The sequence below is a fragment of the Molothrus ater genome, chromosome 1, assembly GCF_012460135.2.
Source record: "Molothrus ater isolate BHLD 08-10-18 breed brown headed cowbird chromosome 1, BPBGC_Mater_1.1, whole genome shotgun sequence".
Classification (NCBI taxonomy): Eukaryota; Metazoa; Chordata; class Aves; order Passeriformes; family Icteridae; genus Molothrus; species Molothrus ater.
Window position 1 is genome coordinate 61,936,966 of NC_050478.2, and position 23,035 is coordinate 61,960,000.

General features: G+C 38.2%; 1 protein-coding gene across 2 annotated transcripts in view; it reads right to left on the minus strand.

The window, feature by feature from the left end:
- The window catches only part of CDKAL1 (CDK5 regulatory subunit associated protein 1 like 1), a 379,738-nt gene that overhangs the window by 238,918 nt on the left and 117,785 nt on the right, over nt 1–23,035 (minus strand). For both annotated transcript variants that reach the window (XM_036400051.2, XM_036400056.1), the window contains exons 6-7: nt 21,301–21,397; nt 13,375–13,423 (exon numbers count right to left, since the gene is read on the minus strand). In XM_036400051.2, coding sequence (XP_036255944.1) covers nt 13,375–13,423; nt 21,301–21,397 — 146 coding nt within the window. The remainder of the gene's footprint in view (nt 1–13,374; nt 13,424–21,300; nt 21,398–23,035) is intronic.

Sequence of the window (23,035 nt, forward strand, 5' to 3'; positions counted from 1 at the left end):
TTGAAGCAAGAACTAACAATGAAGAATCAAAACAATTGTGTGTATTATTGCATAAGGTAGTCTAAAGTGTTCCCAAGTGTTATAAGCGTAAGACTTGTATCATTTACTCCACAAAGCCTAGGACAGGCAGGTGAGAGACAGCAAGGGAAAGCTAATGGTAGATGCCTGAATAGAGTTGGAAGACAACAAGTCAAACTGGCAGGAAAAGAAAACGTGTTTCTTGAACTTGGAAAACTCCCTCATAGTAAACCCTAAAGCTCCAATCCACCACATTTTTCAGGAAAGAAAAAGCTAACCCTAAAATAGGAGGGGGGTGAGAGGAATGCATGAAACTATGAAGTACAAGTAGAGCTACATCCAGCACAGCAAAGCCTATGACCCCTTCAAATCATTTAAAAACTGTGTTACATCAAAGCTCCTAACTTATGTTACCAACAGCTATTTACTTTAATAAGAATTTAAATTAATTCCTTCATCAGTCAAAGCCTTTCTTCACTGCCTGTTTTGAGTCATAAATTAATTTTTGAATAATGTAGCATTCATTCTCTTAATTTATTTCCTTGATATGGCAACAACAGCCTGGAAAAAATCCAACTACTTCTAGAATAACATCTTCCTCAAGTTTTTTAAAGGTACATAAAAAGTTTAAATCAAAAATGTGATCTAATGAAGAGGAGAGCAGGACTGACCTGACAGCATAAAGGTTAATACCAATAGGAGACATAATGGTTAATACTGATAGAAGACATCATCATGTCAAAAGGAAACAAAAGGCATTACTTCTGCAGTGGCATTTGACAAAAATTTCATTATATCCTGTGGTGAATTTAGTAATATGGTGCTTGTGCTACTAAAATTTGCTAAATTACTCACTTCTACCTTTTCCTGAGAATAACAGCAATATCCTTGTCTCGCAATACCATCACTTATTTTCTAATCTAATGCTTCATTGAAGAGCTGCAAGCATGGCATCATTTTATTTACTTGTATAACCAAAGTAAGTGCCTTAAACCAGAAACAGAAAACATTCCTTTTTTATTTCTTAATACTGTGGTTTATTTGGAATAAACCAGTTTATCAATTCTTTAAATATTCAGCTACATTGCCATATTAAAGGCGTATTTGGATTTATGGTTGAAAATACAGTGGAACAATTCACTGTAGTCTTAAAACAATCAAGTTTAACAAGTTACCCAAAATTTAAAATTAACACACTTAGAACTGGGGTCAAACCACCATTCTTAAGTTTAAAAAACAAGATGAAAACAACAAACCACAAAACCAACCTGACCCCCTCCCCAGGTAATATCTCAGTGTGCAGAATTGGGGAGGCCTCATCTCCTCAGAACACGGACCCTCAACACGGAAAAGCCATGTGAGTAACTGCTCTCTAACAGGAATTTAGCTCATGCTCTCCCTTTCTCAGACTGAGAGCAGTCCTCAAACAGGCAACCACCCCCAAAAACACCCCACAAGATGAGGCCATTCTACAGATAGAATATGGTTTATTGGGAGAATAAGACTGAGCTGCTTCTATCGTCAGAGACTTCCTTTATTCAGGAAAGATACCCCAGCTCTGTGACCATCCCCCACGTGACCCACTGAATGTTAGCACCCACCCCAACCCTGAGCCAGAGCTCAGGAAATCCATGGCCTGGCAATCAAATGCGGCATCTTATTCTCACATAAAATACACTTCCCATATTCCTCCTGAAGGACACTGAAGTTTGAATTAATACAGCCTTTTAAGACTTGTGGGGTACTCAAGAATAACAATATCCCTGTACTTTTCAGTCCAGACACCAGAGGCTGAAAAAATGCCTCTGGTAGGAGATGATTTTTAGCAGAGAGTTTAATGCTTTCAGAAGGCAAGCAGCACACACACATCCAACTACTGTGACTTGTGTGGCAGGCACACTTAATTATTCTTCCTAATAAGAAAACCCCCTCAATTACAGTATTTGTGACCTTAAATCCTTTTCCCCAACTCCATACAAGGACTATTCTGTTTCATTTTAAGTAAGCACTAAAACATCGGTTTACAGAATTGTTTCTATTAATAAAACATAACTTGATAAACACTGAACCATACTTTTTCACATGCTGTAAATCTTTTTTCTCTCATACTTATTTCAAGAAAACTTAAGTATTTTGCTATCTTCAACTAGGAAAAGGCGAAATGACCTTTTTATTTTTAGATTGCCTAACCAGCACTATTAGGCCCAGATCAACATCAAGTTTAACAGAAAAGGTAGTAACTTGAAATCTCATTCATGACCTCCTTTCAAAGCTTAGAATGGGACAAAACACTGCAATTAAGCTTTACTTCTAAAGCATTTTATCTGATTAAGTTACCTTCTCTCTGACTTTACAGGTTGCATAACTTACCTAAGCAAAGCAGGTGTCCCAAACTTAAAAGGAGTCTTTCTTTTCATGTTTGTTTTCTTTCCTTTTTTAAGTTTTGTACAACATTTTTGAAAACTGAGTTAATCACAAGTCTATTACCATAATGATGAGTGCTCCATCTCAGATATCAAACAAACACCACTCCTTTTTTGAGGGCTCACTCTACAATGCAAGCTTTGAAACACAGCTTAAAGACAAACAGATCTAGTCAGGTTAGATAGGAGAGCCTAAACGATCTAGGCCTATTAATTGCTTCTGCTATAAAAATAACTTTTCATCTTCCACACAGTCTAGCAGCAGATAAAATTCCATTAAGAAAAAACAAAACAAAACCTGAAAAAGTTAATTAGTGGTTTAGGTCATGTGTCAGAGCAGTTTTTCATTAATTAGTAGATAATTAATACAGATTACGAATAACAGAAGTACTAACCAAGTCCAGCAAGGACACTTGCAGAGCAGAATCACTCACATCAAATGCAAATGAAATCAAGCTAGGAACAATTTAAAATGAATCAGAGCTCTCTAGTTATCAGAATAGTTTAATATTAAATTCATCTTTACATAGAAGTCAGTAGATGCAATTCACATTACTTGGTACTATCTGCAAAAAGGATGAGATTGGAATGAATTAACCAGGATATTAAATCCTAGTGTTAGTCTAAAAGAAGGCATTTAAATGTGTCTAGTTTGATCATTCAGTATGCAAAATGAAAATATTTTCAAGGTATTTATTTTCACTTGTTAAAAAGGACACAAAGAGTTTTAATGGCATGTACATATTCCTCTAATCATAAATGTATGTGCTTCAGGATTGATGGAAAAGGCCCAATCTTGAAATACAAATATATGAAGGGAACAGGTAATGGAATTTCTTTGTCATAAGATTATAACATTAAATGTCCTGTGAACCTCAGGTTACCACCATATCCCTGAGACCTAGAACCACAGAAGCATGCTAATGATATAAGAGCAAACAGATTCAAATGGGACTGGTACCTTCCTAGTTTATTACAAGTATAAATCAGGGGAAAGTAGCCTGGCTTAGTAAATTTTAGCAAACTTTACCTGGCTATCAGCATCATATCAGATACTAGGAGATCTATATTCTGGTTAAAAAATGGTCAGTTTCACTGTGTCCATAGGCTTACACTCCTCAAGAACTGCTGGGAAATTATATCTGCTTGAAAGATGGAAGAGGGCACCCACTGAGGGTCGCTCCCCATCCCTGCACACCCCACTGGAGCTATACAGTGTGACTCTGAAACACAACTTCCAGCCAGACACAGATTTCTTAGCTTCCAAGTTCAGTGCAGATATCTCAAGCAGCTCAAAAGCATGATTTTACAGAAAATCCTCAAAGATGCAGGAAACCCTAGCCTTGGCAGCAACAGTTTCTATTGTTTTCTGCTTGTTCTGTTACACACTCTTACCCTTTCCCAGTTACATCACTGTGCTTAGAGGTTATTCACCATTTCCTGAAAGATGCTTTTCTCCTCAGAGCACGGCTGCCAACGCGCTGTTCTGCACTTCTCAGATGTCTCTCACCAACCTGATTTTCTCCAACATCTTTAAGGAAGCGGATTAAGCACTATTTCATGTACTCTTGCACATGTTTCCTTCCACCACTGTTTGGCTCTTAATGAATAGAGAGTTTCCTTTCCTCAAGGTTAGCACTGGAAAAAATAGCACATTGGAGCAGTGTAGCTAAGGAAAGGAAGGTAAAAGTGTATGAAGGGAAAACAAAGTAATACATTTCTTCAAAGAAAAATTAAAGGAAGAAGTGTAAAGAAGAAGCAAAAGCAGTAATAAAGACTGAAAGAAACATCAAGCAAGGGCAGACCATAAGCTCCTCTCCCATCTTTTCTCCCTGCCCTGCAGCACAAACATGCTGTCCCACAGCAGACATGACTGATTTCAAAGGAATTCCCAAGCTCCTCAGAGCAATCACATGCTGTCAGACATACACAAGTGCAAAAACAAGGTCACTAATTGGTTTAGTGCTCTGCTGTTTGGATGCTCCCATCCAAACCAACCCCAGCTGGCCAGCAGCACATTGGCATCCCTGAATGTCATCAGTGGCATTTCCTGTCCCAAGTAAATTCAAGGAGCAAAGAAAAGCCAAACCTAACTGAGAGGTATAGGCCCTGCTCCTGACCAAGCAACTAATAAAAATTATTCCTCTTCCAGATCAGTGAAGATGATAGGAATGTTCTGTAGCAGCCAAACTCCTCCATCTGGTGTAGGCAGGAACAGGGAACAATTCAGACTAATGGTGTCAGAGTTACTGATCTTTCCTTGTGCTTGGGCCAGGCATCCAGTCCCATTAGGATAATGACAGCCGATGCTATGTTTGATCCAGTCTCTGCATTCAAAACTCTTTCATAAAAAGACTGCTTTCCACTCTATACCAAATCAAAAAACTTCATAGAAATGTGCAGGAATTACTAAGCATAAAGCACATTTGTAGCTAGCTTGAAATACAGAGAACTACTAAGTGTTGCACTTAGAATTAGCATCCAACAATAATACTGCTTTGGAAGACTCTGGAATGTGAGTGTCACACTGGTGAAGACAGGAGCTTTTTAAAATTCACTTAATGTAATTTCAAAAACAAGATATTCAGTAGAAAAGGTCCACAGGTGTCCCATATTGCTAAAATTAATACACTACTTTCTCTCCATTAAACATGCAATACCTCTTTATTCTTGGCATGTCTCCAGTGTATGACTCAATCATAACAATATCTGTAAGCACTGAAACCATACTGTAGAAGAAGTCATACAGAAAAAGAGATAACTATTAACAAGAAATTACTGTCCATGTAAAAATTTCACCAAGTTAAATTAAGAATATAAGTATTCAGGAACATTTTTGACACATCCATAGTATTTTCCTCTATCACAGCAAAAGCATTTGAAATGCTTAATAGGCACTATTAAGGCACCACTGCTTTTTTTTTTTTTTTTTAGGATTCACTAGCTCAATCCTACTTATTCTGAGATCAGGCAATGTTGTTGTCTTTCTGGAAAAGTGCCTGAACATTAAATCTCCTGTGAGCTCAAAATGCCAGCCACAATTCCACAGCTCAGAAGGACAATACCTAGAATCGACTACAGGAAGAGTTCCCCTGACCCTCTGTCCTCACCTCTCTGTGAAGAAATGCATTTGATTAAGATCAAAGATTCTGCTCAAAACCTCAGGAGATCCTGGAGAGAAACTTCCAAGGGAAAAGACATTTTGAATCAGATAAAACAGGCTGCATTATGAGGAAGGGAAGTGCTGAAAGCAGGATTGTCAGAGCCAGCTGCAGCAGCACAAGTAACTTGCCTAATGTTTTGGGGTGTGCAGGATGAACAGAATGAATTTAGCATCAGAGTGAAATGCTGAACTGAACTTGTCACTGTATCCAAAATCATGAGGTACTCTTTACATTTACCAGCCAAGAGGATTCTCTAATAGAGCTAAATCCAGGTGAGTCTAATCAATGTGAATAGGACAGAAAAATAGGGATGATGTAAGATTCACTCAAAATGTGGAAAAGAGAACATAAGGGTTTGGAAGAAAAAGCACCTTTTCCATGTACATCACAGGCTCATTTAGCAATGAGCAATCACAGTTGTGCTACTGAGATTTTCAGTCTGTTTCCCCCAATTGCTTGTTTTCTTCTTCTGTGGCACTATTTATCTTCCATTCAGTTTCTGTGAGCTACTTACAAAATAAAGTCATAACAGTGACAGTCATAATAAGGATAGTCAGTTCTATCAGATTTATAAATTAAATCAGTGAAACACCTACACTGAGAAAAATAATTACTAAACCTATCTAAAGTCCTGGATCATCTCACATACCTAATAGTCCCTGCATGCCCAAAAGCATTGGAACAGACACAGCAAAAACAGCAATAAACTTTCTTGTAAGAGCAAAAATCAGTTGATAGTAACAGAAATTTCTTGCCCCAGCAGGGATGATTTTAATGTTGAGCCACATTATTATTGATATCTTACAAAAGCAATTAAAATCTGCCTTTGCAGAAACAGTTTCTCCACAATTACTGTATATTCCTCATCATGCTCTACATTTTTATTTAATTTACAGTATACAAAGCTGAACCCTCTGAACTGATAATGGCACAGATCATGGTATTACTATTTGGAACTCATCAGTACCCTTCAGTACATCACATTTTAGTAAGCAGTCAGAAAGGGGCAATCAAAATGCAACGTGGTGCTCTCACTGAAGCCTCTGTCCACATGAAAAAACTTTTCTTTAAAAACCATACAGTGGGACACCTTCCAGCCAGGTCTTTTATAAGCCAATGCTTGTTGTCAAAGTAGCTCTTAAATAACAAAAGGGGGGAAAAAGCTACTTGTTTGAGCAATGACGCTCTTTCTACCCATAATGCTCTGATGACAACAAAAATATTATAATTTTGTTTAAATAGGAGTATCTCCAAAATTTCCAATCCAGGGCACACAAAACAGAGGCAGGTGACATGTACAACATTATGCCATTAACCTCAGTGATTGATACATACAAATGAGCGATGGGTGAATCCTTTAATCACAGTCACGGCCCCAAGTTACTGACTCACTGTAGCTCTGCGTATTCCCACTGAAAACATTATTTCAATCCCATCCAACTTCCTTAAGTCTTTTAAACACAGTCCCTGGCATGAGTTCATAGAATCATAGACTTCTTAGTTAAGGGGTTGGAAAGCACCTTAAAGACCATCTGGTCCCAACCGCTGTGCCATGGGCTCATCTCCCACTAGACCAGGTTGCTCAAGGCCTTATCCAACCTGCCTCGAACACAGCTTTTCCAGTTAGTGCCCTTACTTTTCCACAATCTCAGTTTAAAAGGCAATTCTACCTCCTAGAAATTGCATTAGGGACATGGTACTGTCCCGGGGTGTGTGGAGGGGGCTGCAGGGGCCTCTGCGAGGAGAGGCCGGGGCTGCCAAGGGCCAGACAAAGGCGGCTCCAGCTGGCTCCAAAAGCCCTGCCACACGGTGCCGTGGAGCTCCAGAGCTGCCACAGGGGTAAAAAAGGGAAAAACACTGCCTGGCAGCCAGGAAAGAAGCGTGAGGGAAAGCCCTGTGAGCAGCAAGGAGAGAAGAGGAGGAGGAGAAAGAGGAGAAGGAGGAGTTGCTGCGGGTGCTCCAGTGGATTCCCCTGCAGCCGCTGGAGAAGAGAAGAGCAGAGCGAAGGCGATCATACCCCGCAGCCCGCGGCGGAGCGCGGAAAGGGAGCGCGGAGCAGGAGCGGGGAGCAGGCAGTAAATGCACGAAGCCTGTGGGGACCCCCACCAGGGGAGCAGCCTGGCCTGAAGGACTGCACCCCCTGCAGAGGACCCGCGCTGGAGCAGTTCCTGGATCCCCAGAGCCCACAGGAATGCCCCAGGCTGGAGCAGGGGGACAGGGTGGGGAAGCAGAATCAGCACAGAGGGGGTGCACTGGGCTGACCACACACTCCCCGTCTCTCTGCACCACTCAGGGGAGGAGATGGAGGAGTCTGGGATGAGAGAATGAAGCTGAGCATGGGAAGAAGAGGGGTGGGGGAAGTTCTCACCACTCTATTCTATTTTTAATTGGCAGTAAATTAAATTAATTTTCCCCAAGTCGAGTCTGTTTTCCTCATGATGGTAACTGGTAAGTGATCTTCCTGTCCTTATCATGACCCAAGAGTTATCCCATTTTATTTTCTCCACTGCCCTCGTGAGGAGCGGGAACAAGAAAGCAGCTGGGTGGGGGTCTGGCAGCCAGACAAAGTCAACCCACCACAAAGTGAAATAAATAAAACAACCCACCCAAAACTGCTCCCCCTCACCCCTACTTTCTATGTCCTTTCAAAGGAGATAGAAACAGAGACTTGATGAGGCCACTACCCTCCCTCTGACCCTCCTTAAGCTGCATTTTGGCACAAACAATCACTTTCCTGACTGGGAGCCAAATGATACTTTTCTTCAAATAGGAACTCCTGACTCCTCCAATTTTTATTCTTCAATTTGGCCTGTCATCAACTTCTCAAGTCAAGGCTACTCTTCCCACAGTCATAGAAATTGAAAATAGTCTATTTTATCTACTGTTACCAGCAGATTCTAGTGAAATCAAGCAGCACATACAAACACCGTTTAACACTCCGGCATTCATACACGTACAGATAAGCACATATACACACACACTCACTGTCAGGTGGACAATCCAGTATATATTCTACACTTGAGCCTATATATAATATAGGTACTGTCTATCCCTTTTTCATACAGACACTGCAACTATCATGAATCCTGCTAACCACATGAGGACAATTAAACAGTTGAGCAAATAATGGTCAATGTTTAAACTGGGAATGGATGGACAACTTCACCAGACAGGTCAACGTGACTGAAACTGAGAAAGGTTATGTTAAGTATAAAGGGCTCAACCCTGAAGTAATTTCCTTTGGTTGTTTTTTATAATCAGGTCTAATGACCCATTGTAAAACTATGTTTTGTGAAAGCATTAGACAGACACAATATGGACAAAACTCAATTCAAACTATGTCCCTCATCTCCTTAAGGCCTAAGCTAAAAGCAGACTGTACACAAATACTCTGGGTCCCACATCTCCCACCCCCACAAACCCTTAATAACATGAGATTTGAGAGCATGTCTAGAAAGGAAGGGGGAAAGACCTAAATCTCTGAAGACCTAAATTCAAAGCCAGAAAAGAAGAATTTCTCCATTAAGCAGTTAACATTTTTCCTTTAAAATACAGAAGAAATGTATTCTCTTGCCTACTGTAAACTGTTTATAGCCAAGCTTGTATACACACACAGGCTTTTTTTAAAGACAGATTTTAGAGTGATTCATAAAAAGCTGACTTGAGTAGTCACCATAAAGATGTTCTGCAGTTCCAAAGACAAATCTTCAGCTTTTTGGAGCATACCATAGAAACTGGTCATCCCAAATAACTTTTATATTCTATACAGAAATTTTACTAAGTGATGCAACATACATCAATTATAGGCCTGTTTTCACCCAGCTCACAGACACCACAACTCCCTAGCAATATTTTCCTCACATTCTACGTCATCATAACACCTTACTGGAAAACTAAGCATATGGAGTGGGTATGTTGCCCTAATGTTGTAAAAATTGCTGTAATCCAGACTTAAAATTTGGAAAACGTACAGATGAAGCAAGGTTTACTGAACTGTTAAATCAGAGCCCTGCATGACAAAACCATTCTGTTCTATCGGAAGAATGAGAGACACACTGGCTACACAATTGTGGCCGTCACTTTGAGAAACTCAGTTTTGAGACTGTCAATGAATTATTTTGTCTAGTTCCTCACAGGCAGTATAGAGGTTTCAGATTATAAATTACCATATCATATGAAAAGTACCTGAAGATGCCTCTAGTTAAGATATATCTTGGGACACAGTATAAATATTAATTAGACATGACCTGCATACAAATACTGCACTGCTATTGAAGATTGCTTCTGGAAGTGACAATTTACCTCTAATTTACCTGCTAATTAGGAAATTTCAAAGATTCAATTCAACACTTGTGATAAAAGTTAGGATGGCATAAAAATGAGAAATCACTAAGCATCTTAAAAGTCTCTCTTTCTCTCTCTCTTTTAACTGTCAGTGCAACAACAAATGTGCACATCCTTCTTTTCCATTTTCTGATGAAACAGGATAGAAAGATAAAGTCACATAAAAAGTGTTTATCAGAATTATCTCGATGGAGAGTTGGGAACTAACAATTACACTGACTTCACATATATGTGGTAAAGACCACCACAAAGATATATTTCTTGAAACTACCACCTCTTGACCCAGCAGAATGGAATTGCTCTGAAAAGGTCTTCCTGACAATGCCCTTAAGACTGAAAAATAAAGCTAGAAGAAACCCTTTCATATTTCATACAAAGAGTTCTAAATAATTCCAAGAAATCAATTTATATTGGGAGTGCAGCAAGCTTTCAACCAAATCCAACAGGGAAGCCATTTTCATGAAAAACTGAAAAGATGACTATTAGAAAAAAAAATAAAAGATAAGGAAAAAAATTCTTTTTGCAAACTTTCCCTTTTTGTAAACTGTGTACTACAAAATTCAAGCATCCAAGAAAAAAACTTAGGTACCACTTAAGAAATGGGAAGCCAGGGAAAGCCAGACTTTTAGACTTAAAACTAGCATCAGGGTAACCTGTTTCCACCTTGGTATTTGGCCAGAAATTCCAGACAACTCAGTTAGGCTGATCAATCTACAGAGCTGTCCTACAGAGCAGAGACACTATGAAGTTCCACTTATTCAATCAAATTTTCTTTAAACATTCAGTATATAGTATTTTTGAAGCTTTCAATGTATACATAACCACACTACAAGAGTATATCACCCATGCAACCTTTAGCTTTTCTTAAAAAAAAAAAAAAAGTGAAAAAAAATTTTGTTGTACAGCTATGAGAGACACTCAGCTTAAAAGTCACAGGTGTAAGCTGGCTCTGAATTCAGAATTCATATTTAATCCCCTGTCCCACATCACCTCAATCTCCTGAAAGCAAAAGCAGCTTCAGAAGCTGTTGCCAATGATGTAGACTCATGAAAACAAAGGGTTACATTTCATTTGATCTAACACTAATTTAATCTTCTACCATGTATCTATTTTATATAATAAAATATTCTAATCAACAGTCCTGTTATCTACAGTATTTTACTTCACTTGGACAATGGAAGTTCACACACTCTTCATAAAACACAATGAAAAAGAGCTTCTTCTTCTCCATTAGTAGATGATTCCAAAATACATAAAATAATGCAGCTTATTGAAGTAAATTAAATAAATATAAGTAAAAGCTCCTATTTTTATGGCTAGCTTTTACCAAAGCAAGCCATTATCCTATGATCTCTGCCAACTTCATTCTCCTTCCAAATGCAATTTGCTAAAGATGGGTTACAGCTGGAAAGGACCACTGGAGACCACGTTATCCAGCCCCCTCACCCAAGGAGAGCCACTGAGAGCCAGGTCCCCAGGACCATGTCCACAGGATTTGAATACAGCCAGGAATTGAGTCCCTACCACCTCCCTCAGTAACCTGAGCCAGGGCTTGGTCATCCTCACAATCAAAATGCGTTTCCTGGTGTTTGGAGGGAATCTCCTCTGCTTTTTTGTGCCTGTGCCTCTGGTCCTGTCTGTGGGCAACACTGAAAAGAGTCTGTCTCACTTCTCTCTGCACACTCTTTTCAGGTATTTATATATTTTGATGTGATTCCCTCTCCCTGAGCCTTCCCAGGCTCTCCTATGAGGAGGAATTATCCAGTCTCAGTCTCTTAACCATCTCTGTTTGACTCTCTCCAGTATGTCAATGTCTCTCTCAAAACAGAGAGCTGGTTTTCATTCATTTTTTTCCAATGAAACTCCAGAAATCCTGTGTTCCATTACCTTTCGGGAAATCCCTGATGGAATTGGCACTATGTATGGAATTCAGCAGCTCACTTTCTCCTTCTAATTCAAATCACTTTTAGTAAGCTAGAAAGGAACAAAAATCTTTCCAAAAATTCACACTTTTAAAGTTTAAATGTTCACTAACATTCCTATGAACATTATTTTCCAGCATTATATCAATGTTTAAAATGCAATCTAAAAATCCATTTGGTGAAAATCATTATTTTAACAGCTGCTACTAGATTATTTGGACTCTTTAACATTCAGTCACCATAACCTGAGTAATTATGTTATCAAAAAAGCAGTAATATCTGGAGTCAGTATAAATATTACAAACCCCATTTTTGTCAAGGGAGGGCATGCTGACCCAGGTTATCATCTCACTCCCTTAAAAACTAATAAAATTTGGGAAAAAGCAGATAGGGATCTAAAATACTCTTGTAAAAATCATGAAGCATCGTTATTTCCAACATATTGTCATGAACACCATGATGCTTCTGGGGAAAGAGTTTGCCTTATTAAATAAAAAATATGTACTGAATATATTTCTTCTTTGTTTGTATGGAAAAGTAGGCTCTACCCCCCAAAAATAGATGCCATAAGTAAAGGATAATCTGGGGAAAATTTTGGTTAGGAGTACATAAAAATACCGGTTTCATTCCTGAAAGCATTCAAAGCAACATGAAATCTTAAGGCCTTCAAACTACAAGCTCCAGAAACTTTACACCACACTACACAATTTCATGATAGAAGATTTTTTTCCTTTTAAAAATTTGCACTGCTTTAAACTTTCATGCTTTAGTGCAAAAAAAATTGTATTCCAGCAATAAAGTTACTGACAATGTCTTGTGGACTAGACACTTGTTTATATTGAAAGTACAGACAATTAAACTAAAACTTGTAATTTAAAGCTTCATGGAACAGTAATTTTTATGGCCTGATAAGTAAAGGAGACAAACTTAGGTAACCCAGAAAGACCCAGACAAATATATTTATTTAACAGCAAATGTTTACTGGTCAGGCTGCAGAAACAATACTGGGTTTTTTCCCTCCTTTGCTGCAAAGTACTAAGAGTACACACATGATCAAAGCCAGAGAGAACAAGGAACAGAGTTACAAAAGAACATTAAACCAGAAGATAATTTATGTGCCCGGCTGAGAAGAGCTCAGGGAGGTAAGCCAAAACATTGGAAAAGAAGAAAATACCAGAGAACTAAACATAAGAAAGTAGAAGTGTAACACTCAATTAAAATAGTGCAGGAGAAATACTCTACACCAACCTACAGTGATGAAATGATTTCTTGATGTCTCCTCTTGATCATTTACCTACGAAACCAACAGCCCACAGAGCTCCCGACAGAAAACACTCTGAAATTATCACTTATACAAAGCATACATGACAAAGTATAGCACTGCCCAAACATTCAGCTGGAGCACAAAGCAAGAGTTAGGGTGAAAAAGAATGCACCAGCAGCACTTCTGGTAAAGCTTACATGTTTCCAACTAGCTGCAATTAGTTCAAGTGTGATGCTTACCTTTAATAGTTTCCTCCACAACTTCTACTACACGATCTATCTGCTGAACCTAAAAAAAGTTAGAAGGTAAATACCTAAGTAGTCAACAACTGGACATACTTTCATATTAACTAGTCTTTCAAGAGTGTCTTCTTCTGGATTAAGGGGGAATAAAGAATTTTGAGCTGTGTTTTTAGCCAGTTTTAACTTTCTGTGGATCTTGGTCAATCTGCCAAAAGTAACTTTAAAATTTGCCACCTAATTTAAACCAAATTTTGTCCTCAAAAATGGCAAGCTCCCATAAATTTGGCAAAAATCACCAAATTGCTAGAAAAGTGTTCACGCCTTAAGTGCTGTTCATGGTTTGTGGCAGACAATGGTGAACCAGGCACTCAGCACCTGGGTGGCTCAAACAGCCAAAGTGCTCCCTCACCCCAGTCTCCACAGCAAAATAGTGGATGGTGGAGAACACAACAAAAAAGTGAGGATATTGTTAGGGCAGAATATAGGGGAGAAAATGAATGAGGTACTAGAGGGGGAAGAAATTAAAAATACTATTGTAAAATTTAAAAGAACAAGACATTCTCCTGAAGGTGATGCAGGCTGTGTTTGGAAATGGAGAGAAAAGCCCTCATGCTGTTCACAACACAGAATAATCTTTAATTACTTTTATAGAATGTCTGCAACAAAGACAATAAATTTAATGCTATATTTGCCAAAATTCACCAATAATGAGATAAATAGTTCAATTATTTCTTAATAGATATATCAGTCTTTAAATAAAGTCAATGCCCAACACATTGTAGAGATTTTGGAATATAAGCTAAAAGGAATCAACATTAACACTACAAAATTAAAACTCACGAATTCTTGAAGCTGAGGTTCTCTCCAGAGCTTTCATCCAAACCACTATTCTGTGCAATTCTACTCTACATACAATTCTACATTTATATACAATGCAGAAAAGCCAACTTGCCATACTTAAGTTTGTTTGCAATTTTTCCACATTATTCCTTTTTAAACACTACTTCTCTAAGTTGTACATTACATTAACTAGATGTAGTATGAATTTAGCAGTCTTTTCCTTGGAGATTGTTTTCCAACTTTTTTCCAAAACAAGCAGAAAAGCACAAGTTGCAGAGGCTTCAAGAGAAGAGCCTGGTCTGCAACAAGGAGCCTGCAACTTGGGTCCCTCATATCAAAGCCATTAAGTCTCTCTGCCCTAAACCACTGATCTTGTCATCTCCTGTAAACACAAGACTGCACAATCTTGTCTGCTTCACATTCATTTTTCCAATCTGTCTAGTAGAAGTTAAAAAAAAGCTCACCTATAGCTGGAGTCTGATTTTAAATTCCCAACTGAAGTCAGTGGGAGTCAATTCCTTTCCTTGCCTGAGTGTTGGATCAAGTCCATGTAAAAGTATTTTTCTTTTTCTTTTCTTTTCTTTTTTTTTACCTTTTGAAATACAGATTTTAAAATAGGGATATCCACCATTTCAGATTATTTAATACAGTATATTAGTTAAGAATTCTAGAAATTAAGTTATAGTATTCCTAATATCTCCAGTTTAATAATTTTATTGAAAAATAAATGTATTTAAATAATTTTCTGAATCACAAGCATTCACATTACAGACATACAAATCTAGCAATCAACTTATAAATAAAGCACAAATAAGCAGTCATATGGAACACATGCCTATTTACATACTTGTGTACACATCCATTTTGGGTGTAGTTTTAAAAATTATGACTCAAGATATTTAACATATATACTTTCTACTAAATGTTTAAAAATAAATAGAAAAATTCCATTTGAAAATAGAAGTGTGCACACTTAAAACTACACTACAGACAGGGAGCGAAGTCTGTGTTATATTACCTAAAATATTATTGTTATATGTCTCAGTACTAGACTGTTTAAGTTCATGACCATTTTAATAATTTAAAATATGAGAAATCTGGGTGGTTCATAACCTGAGCTACCAATTACTTTCTGCATTGTGCATCTGAGGAATTTTTGCATTGCTCCAAATCCCCTGTTGAATAGAGACAGAAAAAAACCACCAACCATTATATTGCATCTTCATTTTATTGGATAAATTAAATTATTCTCAATATGTCTGTCAAGAAGATGGCTCATGTAAGTAATTAAAATTATAGGTCTGAGATATAATGAGATCTTCACCGAGAAATGGATATTTGTTCTGCCTTACATGTTATTTCCCACATTAAATATTTTTCATTTGAAATTATTTGGCTAAAGCCCCAAGTGCTCAAGAAGAAAATGTGTAATGCTTCCAGTCTGCATTTATGAAGATAAAAGTATCTTAGAAAATGTGAGGTGAACATGAAGTGAAAAGAGGGAAAGGTTTATAAAATTCTTATTTGGGAAAAAAAAAGGTGGGGGGGGGGGAATGAAAAAGGAAAAAAAATTACAAAGTTATAGTAATGAAATTTTCTTGAATATATAAAGGTCTGGTGGATGCTTTTCCTCACATCTCACTGACCTTATGGATAATTCTGCTCTAGACTGGTATATATGTATAAACCTTCATAGCAGAGCTCCAATAATGTCTCTCTCCATCAGGCATCAGGAAGTCCATGAAGCACAGACATCCTGGTGGTGTATGAAGGGAAATGACACCATTCCTCAACGTTTTTTTGCAGAATGTCTCAAAAAAGCAACTCCCCAGGACTGACAGCAGGACACCACTCCTGGGTGTGGTTAGTGTGCCCCACTTGGTTCCACAGATCTTGTGGGACCTTGGTTCCAGCATAGTTAGGTACATTTCTGACTTAATGTCCACTTCAAATGGTTCTCCACTGGGAGGTGAACAGAACAAGAGCCACAGACAGAACAGAGTTGACAGCTGTCAACTGGGAGGAGAACTGTGCAAAAAGAAAAACAAGAAACAAAACACTCAACCACCACAAATCAGGGCTGGTGCAGAAATCTGGGCTGAGATTGATACAGGCCAAGAGCAAGGCAAGGTTCATGAATTCATGGAAGAGCAGCCAAAGCAGGGAACTGTCTGGTGAAAAGGCAAGGATAAAGAGAGTTTTATCAAAGCACGAAGGCTGAGTTGAAACAAAGGCCAGAAAAAATCTTTGACCCTTCCTGGTGGGATCAGAACTAGGCCTAAGTGCAGCTCAGCAATCATTTGTATTCATAATAACCCAGCACTGCCAAGACCCCACTAAACCATATCCCTAAGCACCACATCTACACAACTTTTAAATACCTCCAAGGATTGTGACTCAACCATTTCCCTGAGTAGTCTGGTCCAATGCATGATCATCCTTTACACAAATAAATTTTTCCAATATGAACACCCTAGGAGTGAGCATAATATCTATACAGAGCTACTTGAAGTAAAACAATCTTTTTTTCTCATCTTGAAGAAACCCTATACATTGATCCTCATTGACACAGTTAAGAAACAAAATGGTCACTACACAGATAAAATAGTCTATCTTAGGTAATTAGAACATGCTATTTATAATTCTGAAGATTTTAACTCCAGCTCACCAACTCTGTTTCATCTCACCTTGTTTAGGGATCTCTGCCAAATGCTGGATGTTAAAAGACTACTCAGCCTATCCCCTCTCTAAAGCCAGTAAAAAGAGAAATACATGGCTTCAAAAGGCACCTCAGGTCTTCTAAAAATCTAAATTATTTTAGAGATAATTATCTTCATTGACCATAAAGAGAGCTGAGCAAAACAGACTCTCAAATTACAGCACTTAGGCAAGATAAATCTAGGGCTTAGTACATAACTTCAAAAGGCATGTGACTATAGCCACCCTGGCTTCAGAGGGATAACATCTGTGTTTAAAACCTTTGCTGACAATACTGACCAAATGGGCATTACTCTGGGTTAGGAATGTATCCTGAGAGGAGGATCTACACAAACTTTAAAGGGAAGGGAACTACCCCAGAGATGCACGTAAACAACTGATTTTCATTGCTAAACACTGACACAGCTGAAGGATAGTTCTTATCTAAATTAATTGCTACACCCTTTGATTGATAGGATAGTACATAGCTGCTGTAGAAATGAGCATTTTCTATTTGCACATCCAATTTTCAGTTTAAAAGCAGGTGCTTAACTGACACTCTTTTCTGGCTTTCCCAGTTCAAGTGTCCTATATGAATATAAACCTGGGAATTCAAAAGCCAAAGCTAACCAGCTGAGAATTGTATGAAGCCATTCTTAGCCATAAGTTACAGAAGAAGAGCATCCACCTGTTCCCAGGTTTGCAGCATGCTTTCCAAGAAGTTCTGCTAATTCAAATAATTCAGAGTAAAATTCCATCAAATTTGGCTTTCATGAAGTACATACTGGATATTTGCATTTCATGCAAGGCTCTGTTTTAAGGGCAGCAGACAGGCTCCCAATCTTGAATGCAGTCTGGCCTTATAAACACTGCAAGGTAGGCAAGTATCACTATCACTGTTTTGCAAACATCATCAAAACTTTTATGACCTGAACCACAGAAATACCATACAATGTATCTTCCTCATTTATGAGGCCAAAGCAGCAGGGATGTATGGACACTTGGCATCTTGGTACAGTTCCAGTGATTTCCTTTCACAATGGCACTGCTAAAGCTTTGCTCACTGGAGCATTTTACAAATGAAGGAATAAGGTACGTTAAACTTAACAATTACAGATGTACAGCTTGAGAAGTAAAGTGCTTGCTTTTTGTAATGCACTTAGCATTTTTTATGCTGCATCATCTCTTTATAGCAGTGCTCCAAGTGTTATGTGCTGCTGCTGGGAGCGTTCAGCACTCCCACTAATCACATTCCAGAGTTTCAAACTGGATATGAAAAGAAAATTACTTAAGGCTTGCCTTATACAGTAGAATAGCCAGGGGAAAGGGTTAGTTGGAGGTCAGGACAATGCAAGGAACCTTGGCAGAGGGCTTTCATAGCTATGTATTTCTCCTGGAAGCAGTGGCTTCAGGCTTGCCTTGGCCAAAGAGCCTGCAGTGCCCTACCATGCACAGGACCTGCACCTTCTGACTCAGAGAGCAGCAGCAAAGGTGGGGGGGGGGGGGGTTACAGCCTTCCAGAGCTGCAACACTGGCTTGCTTGTGTGGGTTTGTGCAGATGAAAGAATAGGCAGAAACTCTTCCCTTGGTCTTTGATGCTAGATGTTACACTGGGAAAGATAGAGAAGGAAGGAGAATTGGAGTTCTCATTCAGGATTCACTCACCTGTGGAGCTATTGTATGCTTTTATTGGAATACATATGTGGATTAGGCCTCATGCTTCAGTCTGCACAGCAAGTCTGATGATTTCAAAGTATGGATGCACGGGCCTTGTGAAGCCTCTTAAGACCTATAAACTCCCAGCAGCCTGACCAGGGGGTCCAACACACAGCATCATTTGGAGATCAAGCACCTTAAAACTCCAGAAAATGTCAATGAAATAAAATATCCCATTCCAATGGCTCAACTATCACTGGGAACCAGGGTTTTGCATGTTTTTGTATGCAGCTCAGGAAGTGAGGAAACACTGCCATTACCTACATCCATTCACAGGTCCTAAAACATAACCTGTCAGATAAATCTTTCATTCCCCCTTGTCTCTCCTTTTCCTTCCCCTACGATCCCCTCAAAACAATCTGCGCAGTCACACATCCTACTTTAGGATGTGTAACTTAGTTGTACTTAGGATGTGTACTTTAGGTGTAACTTTTTTTTTAGTTACTTCTCAGCAACTAAAAATGAAAAGTGAGGGATAACTGCATAGGAGAGTTGATGTCTCTTTGTGCACTGCACGAGCACTTGAGTTTGAAGTGAGTATGCCACAAACACAAAGGAATAAGCTTTGGAAACCACCAGAGGGGAACTGGCTGTGAACCTCTGTAATGCATTATTATGTGCTTCAGGTACTTTACACCCTTGGCAGGTTTATTACAGCCTAGAATTTTCCCATTGCACAAAAGAGCTCCTTCACTTTGTCATGTCACATTATGGTTTGCCTCACACACAGCCTATGGCAAGGCCTCAACCCACATTATGTTTATAAAGTAGCAATTATTTTAAAAAAACACAGAAGCACAGTAACATCACAAATTGTAAGAAGGATATGAAGTTGCCCTTCCTTTCCTTCTGCCCAAGGAATAATTAGGCAATAAAAAAAGAACAGTGGAAGTTCAGTCCTGTATTTTTCAAATACAGATCAAAACAAGCTCTGATTTACTAGAATTTCTCTGGTAGTTACAACACAGTTTCCTCCTCCATCCTAACAAGAGGAGCAGAAGAGCCTCTGACACACTGCTTTTAGAAAGCCACTCTGAGGGAGTTCCAATTGCTGGTAAATAAACACATTCTCAGACAACATGGTCTTTAAAATAAATATTGAAAAAGAGAAAAAAAAGGGGGGAGGACAGAAAATAGCAGAACTTATATAAGCAACAATAAATCAACTAGGTCTCTCAGCTAAGTTGAAGACAAAACCAACCTGATATAAAAGAAAGATTTTCAAAACTGTACCCTTAATGCCCAAAATTTTAAAGTAGAATCGATATCCTATTGCCAACAGAACATTTTCTATTTCTCAATTCTGCAAAAACTGCCTTTCAAAAATATTTTGCAATAGTAAGATAACAAGTCTTGTCCTTTAAATACAGTCACCCTCTCACACACATTCTTTATAAAATGGGAAGAAAATCTTAAATGTACAAACTGAAAACATAGACAATAACATTCTCTTAGCTTTGTTTTTTTAATAGTTTTGCCTCAAGGTTGAGATCTTTCTGAGCTGAGGGATCTCTTATTCAAAGCACAGTAAATTTTTCCACAGCAATGACAGCCAGAGGACAGTGTCCTTATTGCAAAGACTAAATTTCAGTATTTTCAGGTCTAGTTTCAAAGCACTTGGGAACACTGCATTAACACCTAATTCATCTCCTAACAGAAATCTTTCTGTAAAAAATACTAAACTACTAATACTTTTCATGAAACACTGGTTCTAGGTACTCAAATTAAGACGATTTGAAGAGGTTAATTTTCAGAAATTACATGTTACCTAAAAGAGAATTTTTAAAAAGAGGAGAAAAATGTTTAAAAAAAAAATCTAACTTCCCAATTCTAATAGGTTAAAATTCATCAAAACTGAAACACTGAATTACAGTCTTGGTGAAAAGATAGTGACTTGCTCATTTTTGTCCCCTCTGTCTACATATGTGTAGGTATTATTATACTGGCTATAACAACCAATTATGGATCAATAACTTTGTGGCCTCTGAGCAAAGAGGAAATCCATTTGCCCATTTTACTTTTTTCAATGTGATTCAAGGTGATTCAATGATACAGTAGTACCACATCCCACAAAACACTGAAAACACTTTATTACTTAAGTCAAAGATCTGTGGTTTCATTTTTGAGGTAAAGCTTGGTAACTGTTTAACAAGTCAGTCACCAGTGGATTTAACTCTTCAGACTGCCTCAAATTTAAACAAAATAATAATTTCTATTTTCCATTCTGCTTAATAGTGTGAATTAAAAAAACAACCACGAAATCCTCATCTGTGTCTGTGTAATTCATATGCCCTATGCTTTTTCCACTGATTTTAACAAAGGTCTTAAGGTTTGTCTTGGAGCAAATAAACTGTGATATTCTTAAGAATATGGTAACTGATATCTTCATCCTGGATCAAGCCTGGAAATTTCCAGGCTTCAAAGGGCACTGGAAGTCAGCTCCAACAACAGCATGCTTTTCTTTCTCCCCTCTTTTGCCACAGCCAAATAAAATCACCCTCAATTGAAGGAAGGTTTAAATGTTGTGTAATGCAAAAAGATGAGCAGGAGGGGCACATGGCAGGAAGCTTCTCTGCTGATTTTTTCCCAGAGAAATGTAATAGAGTCTAGATATTGACATTGACCTACTGAAAATATTTATGAAAACCTTTGATTTCTAAAGATACATACCCCTATAATACTTAAGCCTTTCAGGTACTCCTGGCGAGGTTGAGCTTGTGGTACACAGCCTGCTAGCACAACTTTCTTCTTCCCTTCTTGGGCTTTCCTAAAGAAAGACAAACAGTGTGTCAATATTTTTTTAATTATCATTTTTAACTTCAACACAATCACGTTATACATGTGACAACAGAAAACAATCCCAGTGAAGACCTTGCCAAATCAGAAGTAACTTGAGCATGTCTGAGCCTCAGAAACCAAAGAAACCAACACACCAAAAGAACCCCATATGAAGCTACAGCACACCTGGTTCAGTTTGGGGAGTATGTACAGAGACCATGACCATTGCATATGTTGGGCAAAAACACAACCTTGAAAGCACTAATCAAGTTCACTTTATTTGCCAAAATGGTAGAAGAGAAACTGGCCAAGAAAGATGGGGCAGAGTAATTAACATTGATTCAAGAAGTTACACAGAATGCAAGGGACAGAGGATAGGATGCAGGCAGGAACCCCTAGCTCAGAACAGACACATTTATGTAGCACCAGTCAGAACTGACCAGTTACATCAGTCTTCTGATGTCTACTTAAAACATTTATTTACTTTAAAATATGGAGTTACTTTAAAATGTTTCAGTATTTAAGCATATTGAGCTCTTTGTCTGGATACCTTATTTTATTCCTTAACTTTTACACTACCTTAGCATCAGGCAGGAAATGAAAACACTAAGATGAAATGGTTAACACCGTTCATCTCATTAGTAACATTTTTACTCACTTTGAATTCAGCAGTGAGTATCAAGCCAGGACTGAGTCTCAGAACTGATGAAGTTCTGCACAGAACTAGCAGCCACACACAAAACAGTGAGATGCAAAACCTGCCAATGTCCATTCAACTTTGAACATCCATCACCACATTAAGAATACAAAAACTGCATTAACAACGTGCAAAACACAAAAGAAGGAAAGTGCTGAATAATATTAGGAGATTTGCTAGGTCTAACATATTACGGGTTGCTCCAAGAACAATCTTTCATGGTTGCATGTTCTATCATGGCTTCTGTCAAACTGGAACCTGGATCTTTTCTCCAGCAATGTATGAATTCAGGAAGTGTTTACCATTATGTTGGAATAGGCTAAGACACATCACAACAATTTTCAGAAAAAATATCCACAATATGTGGGTAAGTTGACAATTTTATACTCTTCAGCTTGTTTGAGCCATCTGCAAGATGAATGCACTAAAGGAAGTGATGTTCAACAAGCACATGAACACTAAATGAGTATCTGTCAATCTCCAGCAAAAGGCAATTTAAACAAAAAAACCCCAGACCAACCCAGAGTGGTACCACAGAGAGTTTCCCTGCTCAGAATTTTCACTCCTTTCAGTCCTCAGAATTCTCACACTTGTTATATGGACAAATCTGTTTACAATTTACAGCTCAAATGAAAGCTCAAAATAACACACAGATTGCAATAATAAAGGAGATCACAGGCCATTTTCCTAAATACCTTGTGTTGGCTGCTGCACTAAAATGAGTTACTTTAATGGAAAGAAACAAACACAAGTGAGAAATAACAAGTAAATAGATTATCACTGTTACCTCATATCCAATATAAATGCAGCAAATATCTATAAGATATTTGATTTTGTTTTAGTGGGACTTTAAGGAAATATTCAGACATTCATCATACAGAACCCTGTTGGTCCTCTACTTGCACACTGAGTGTATAATATAAATGCACA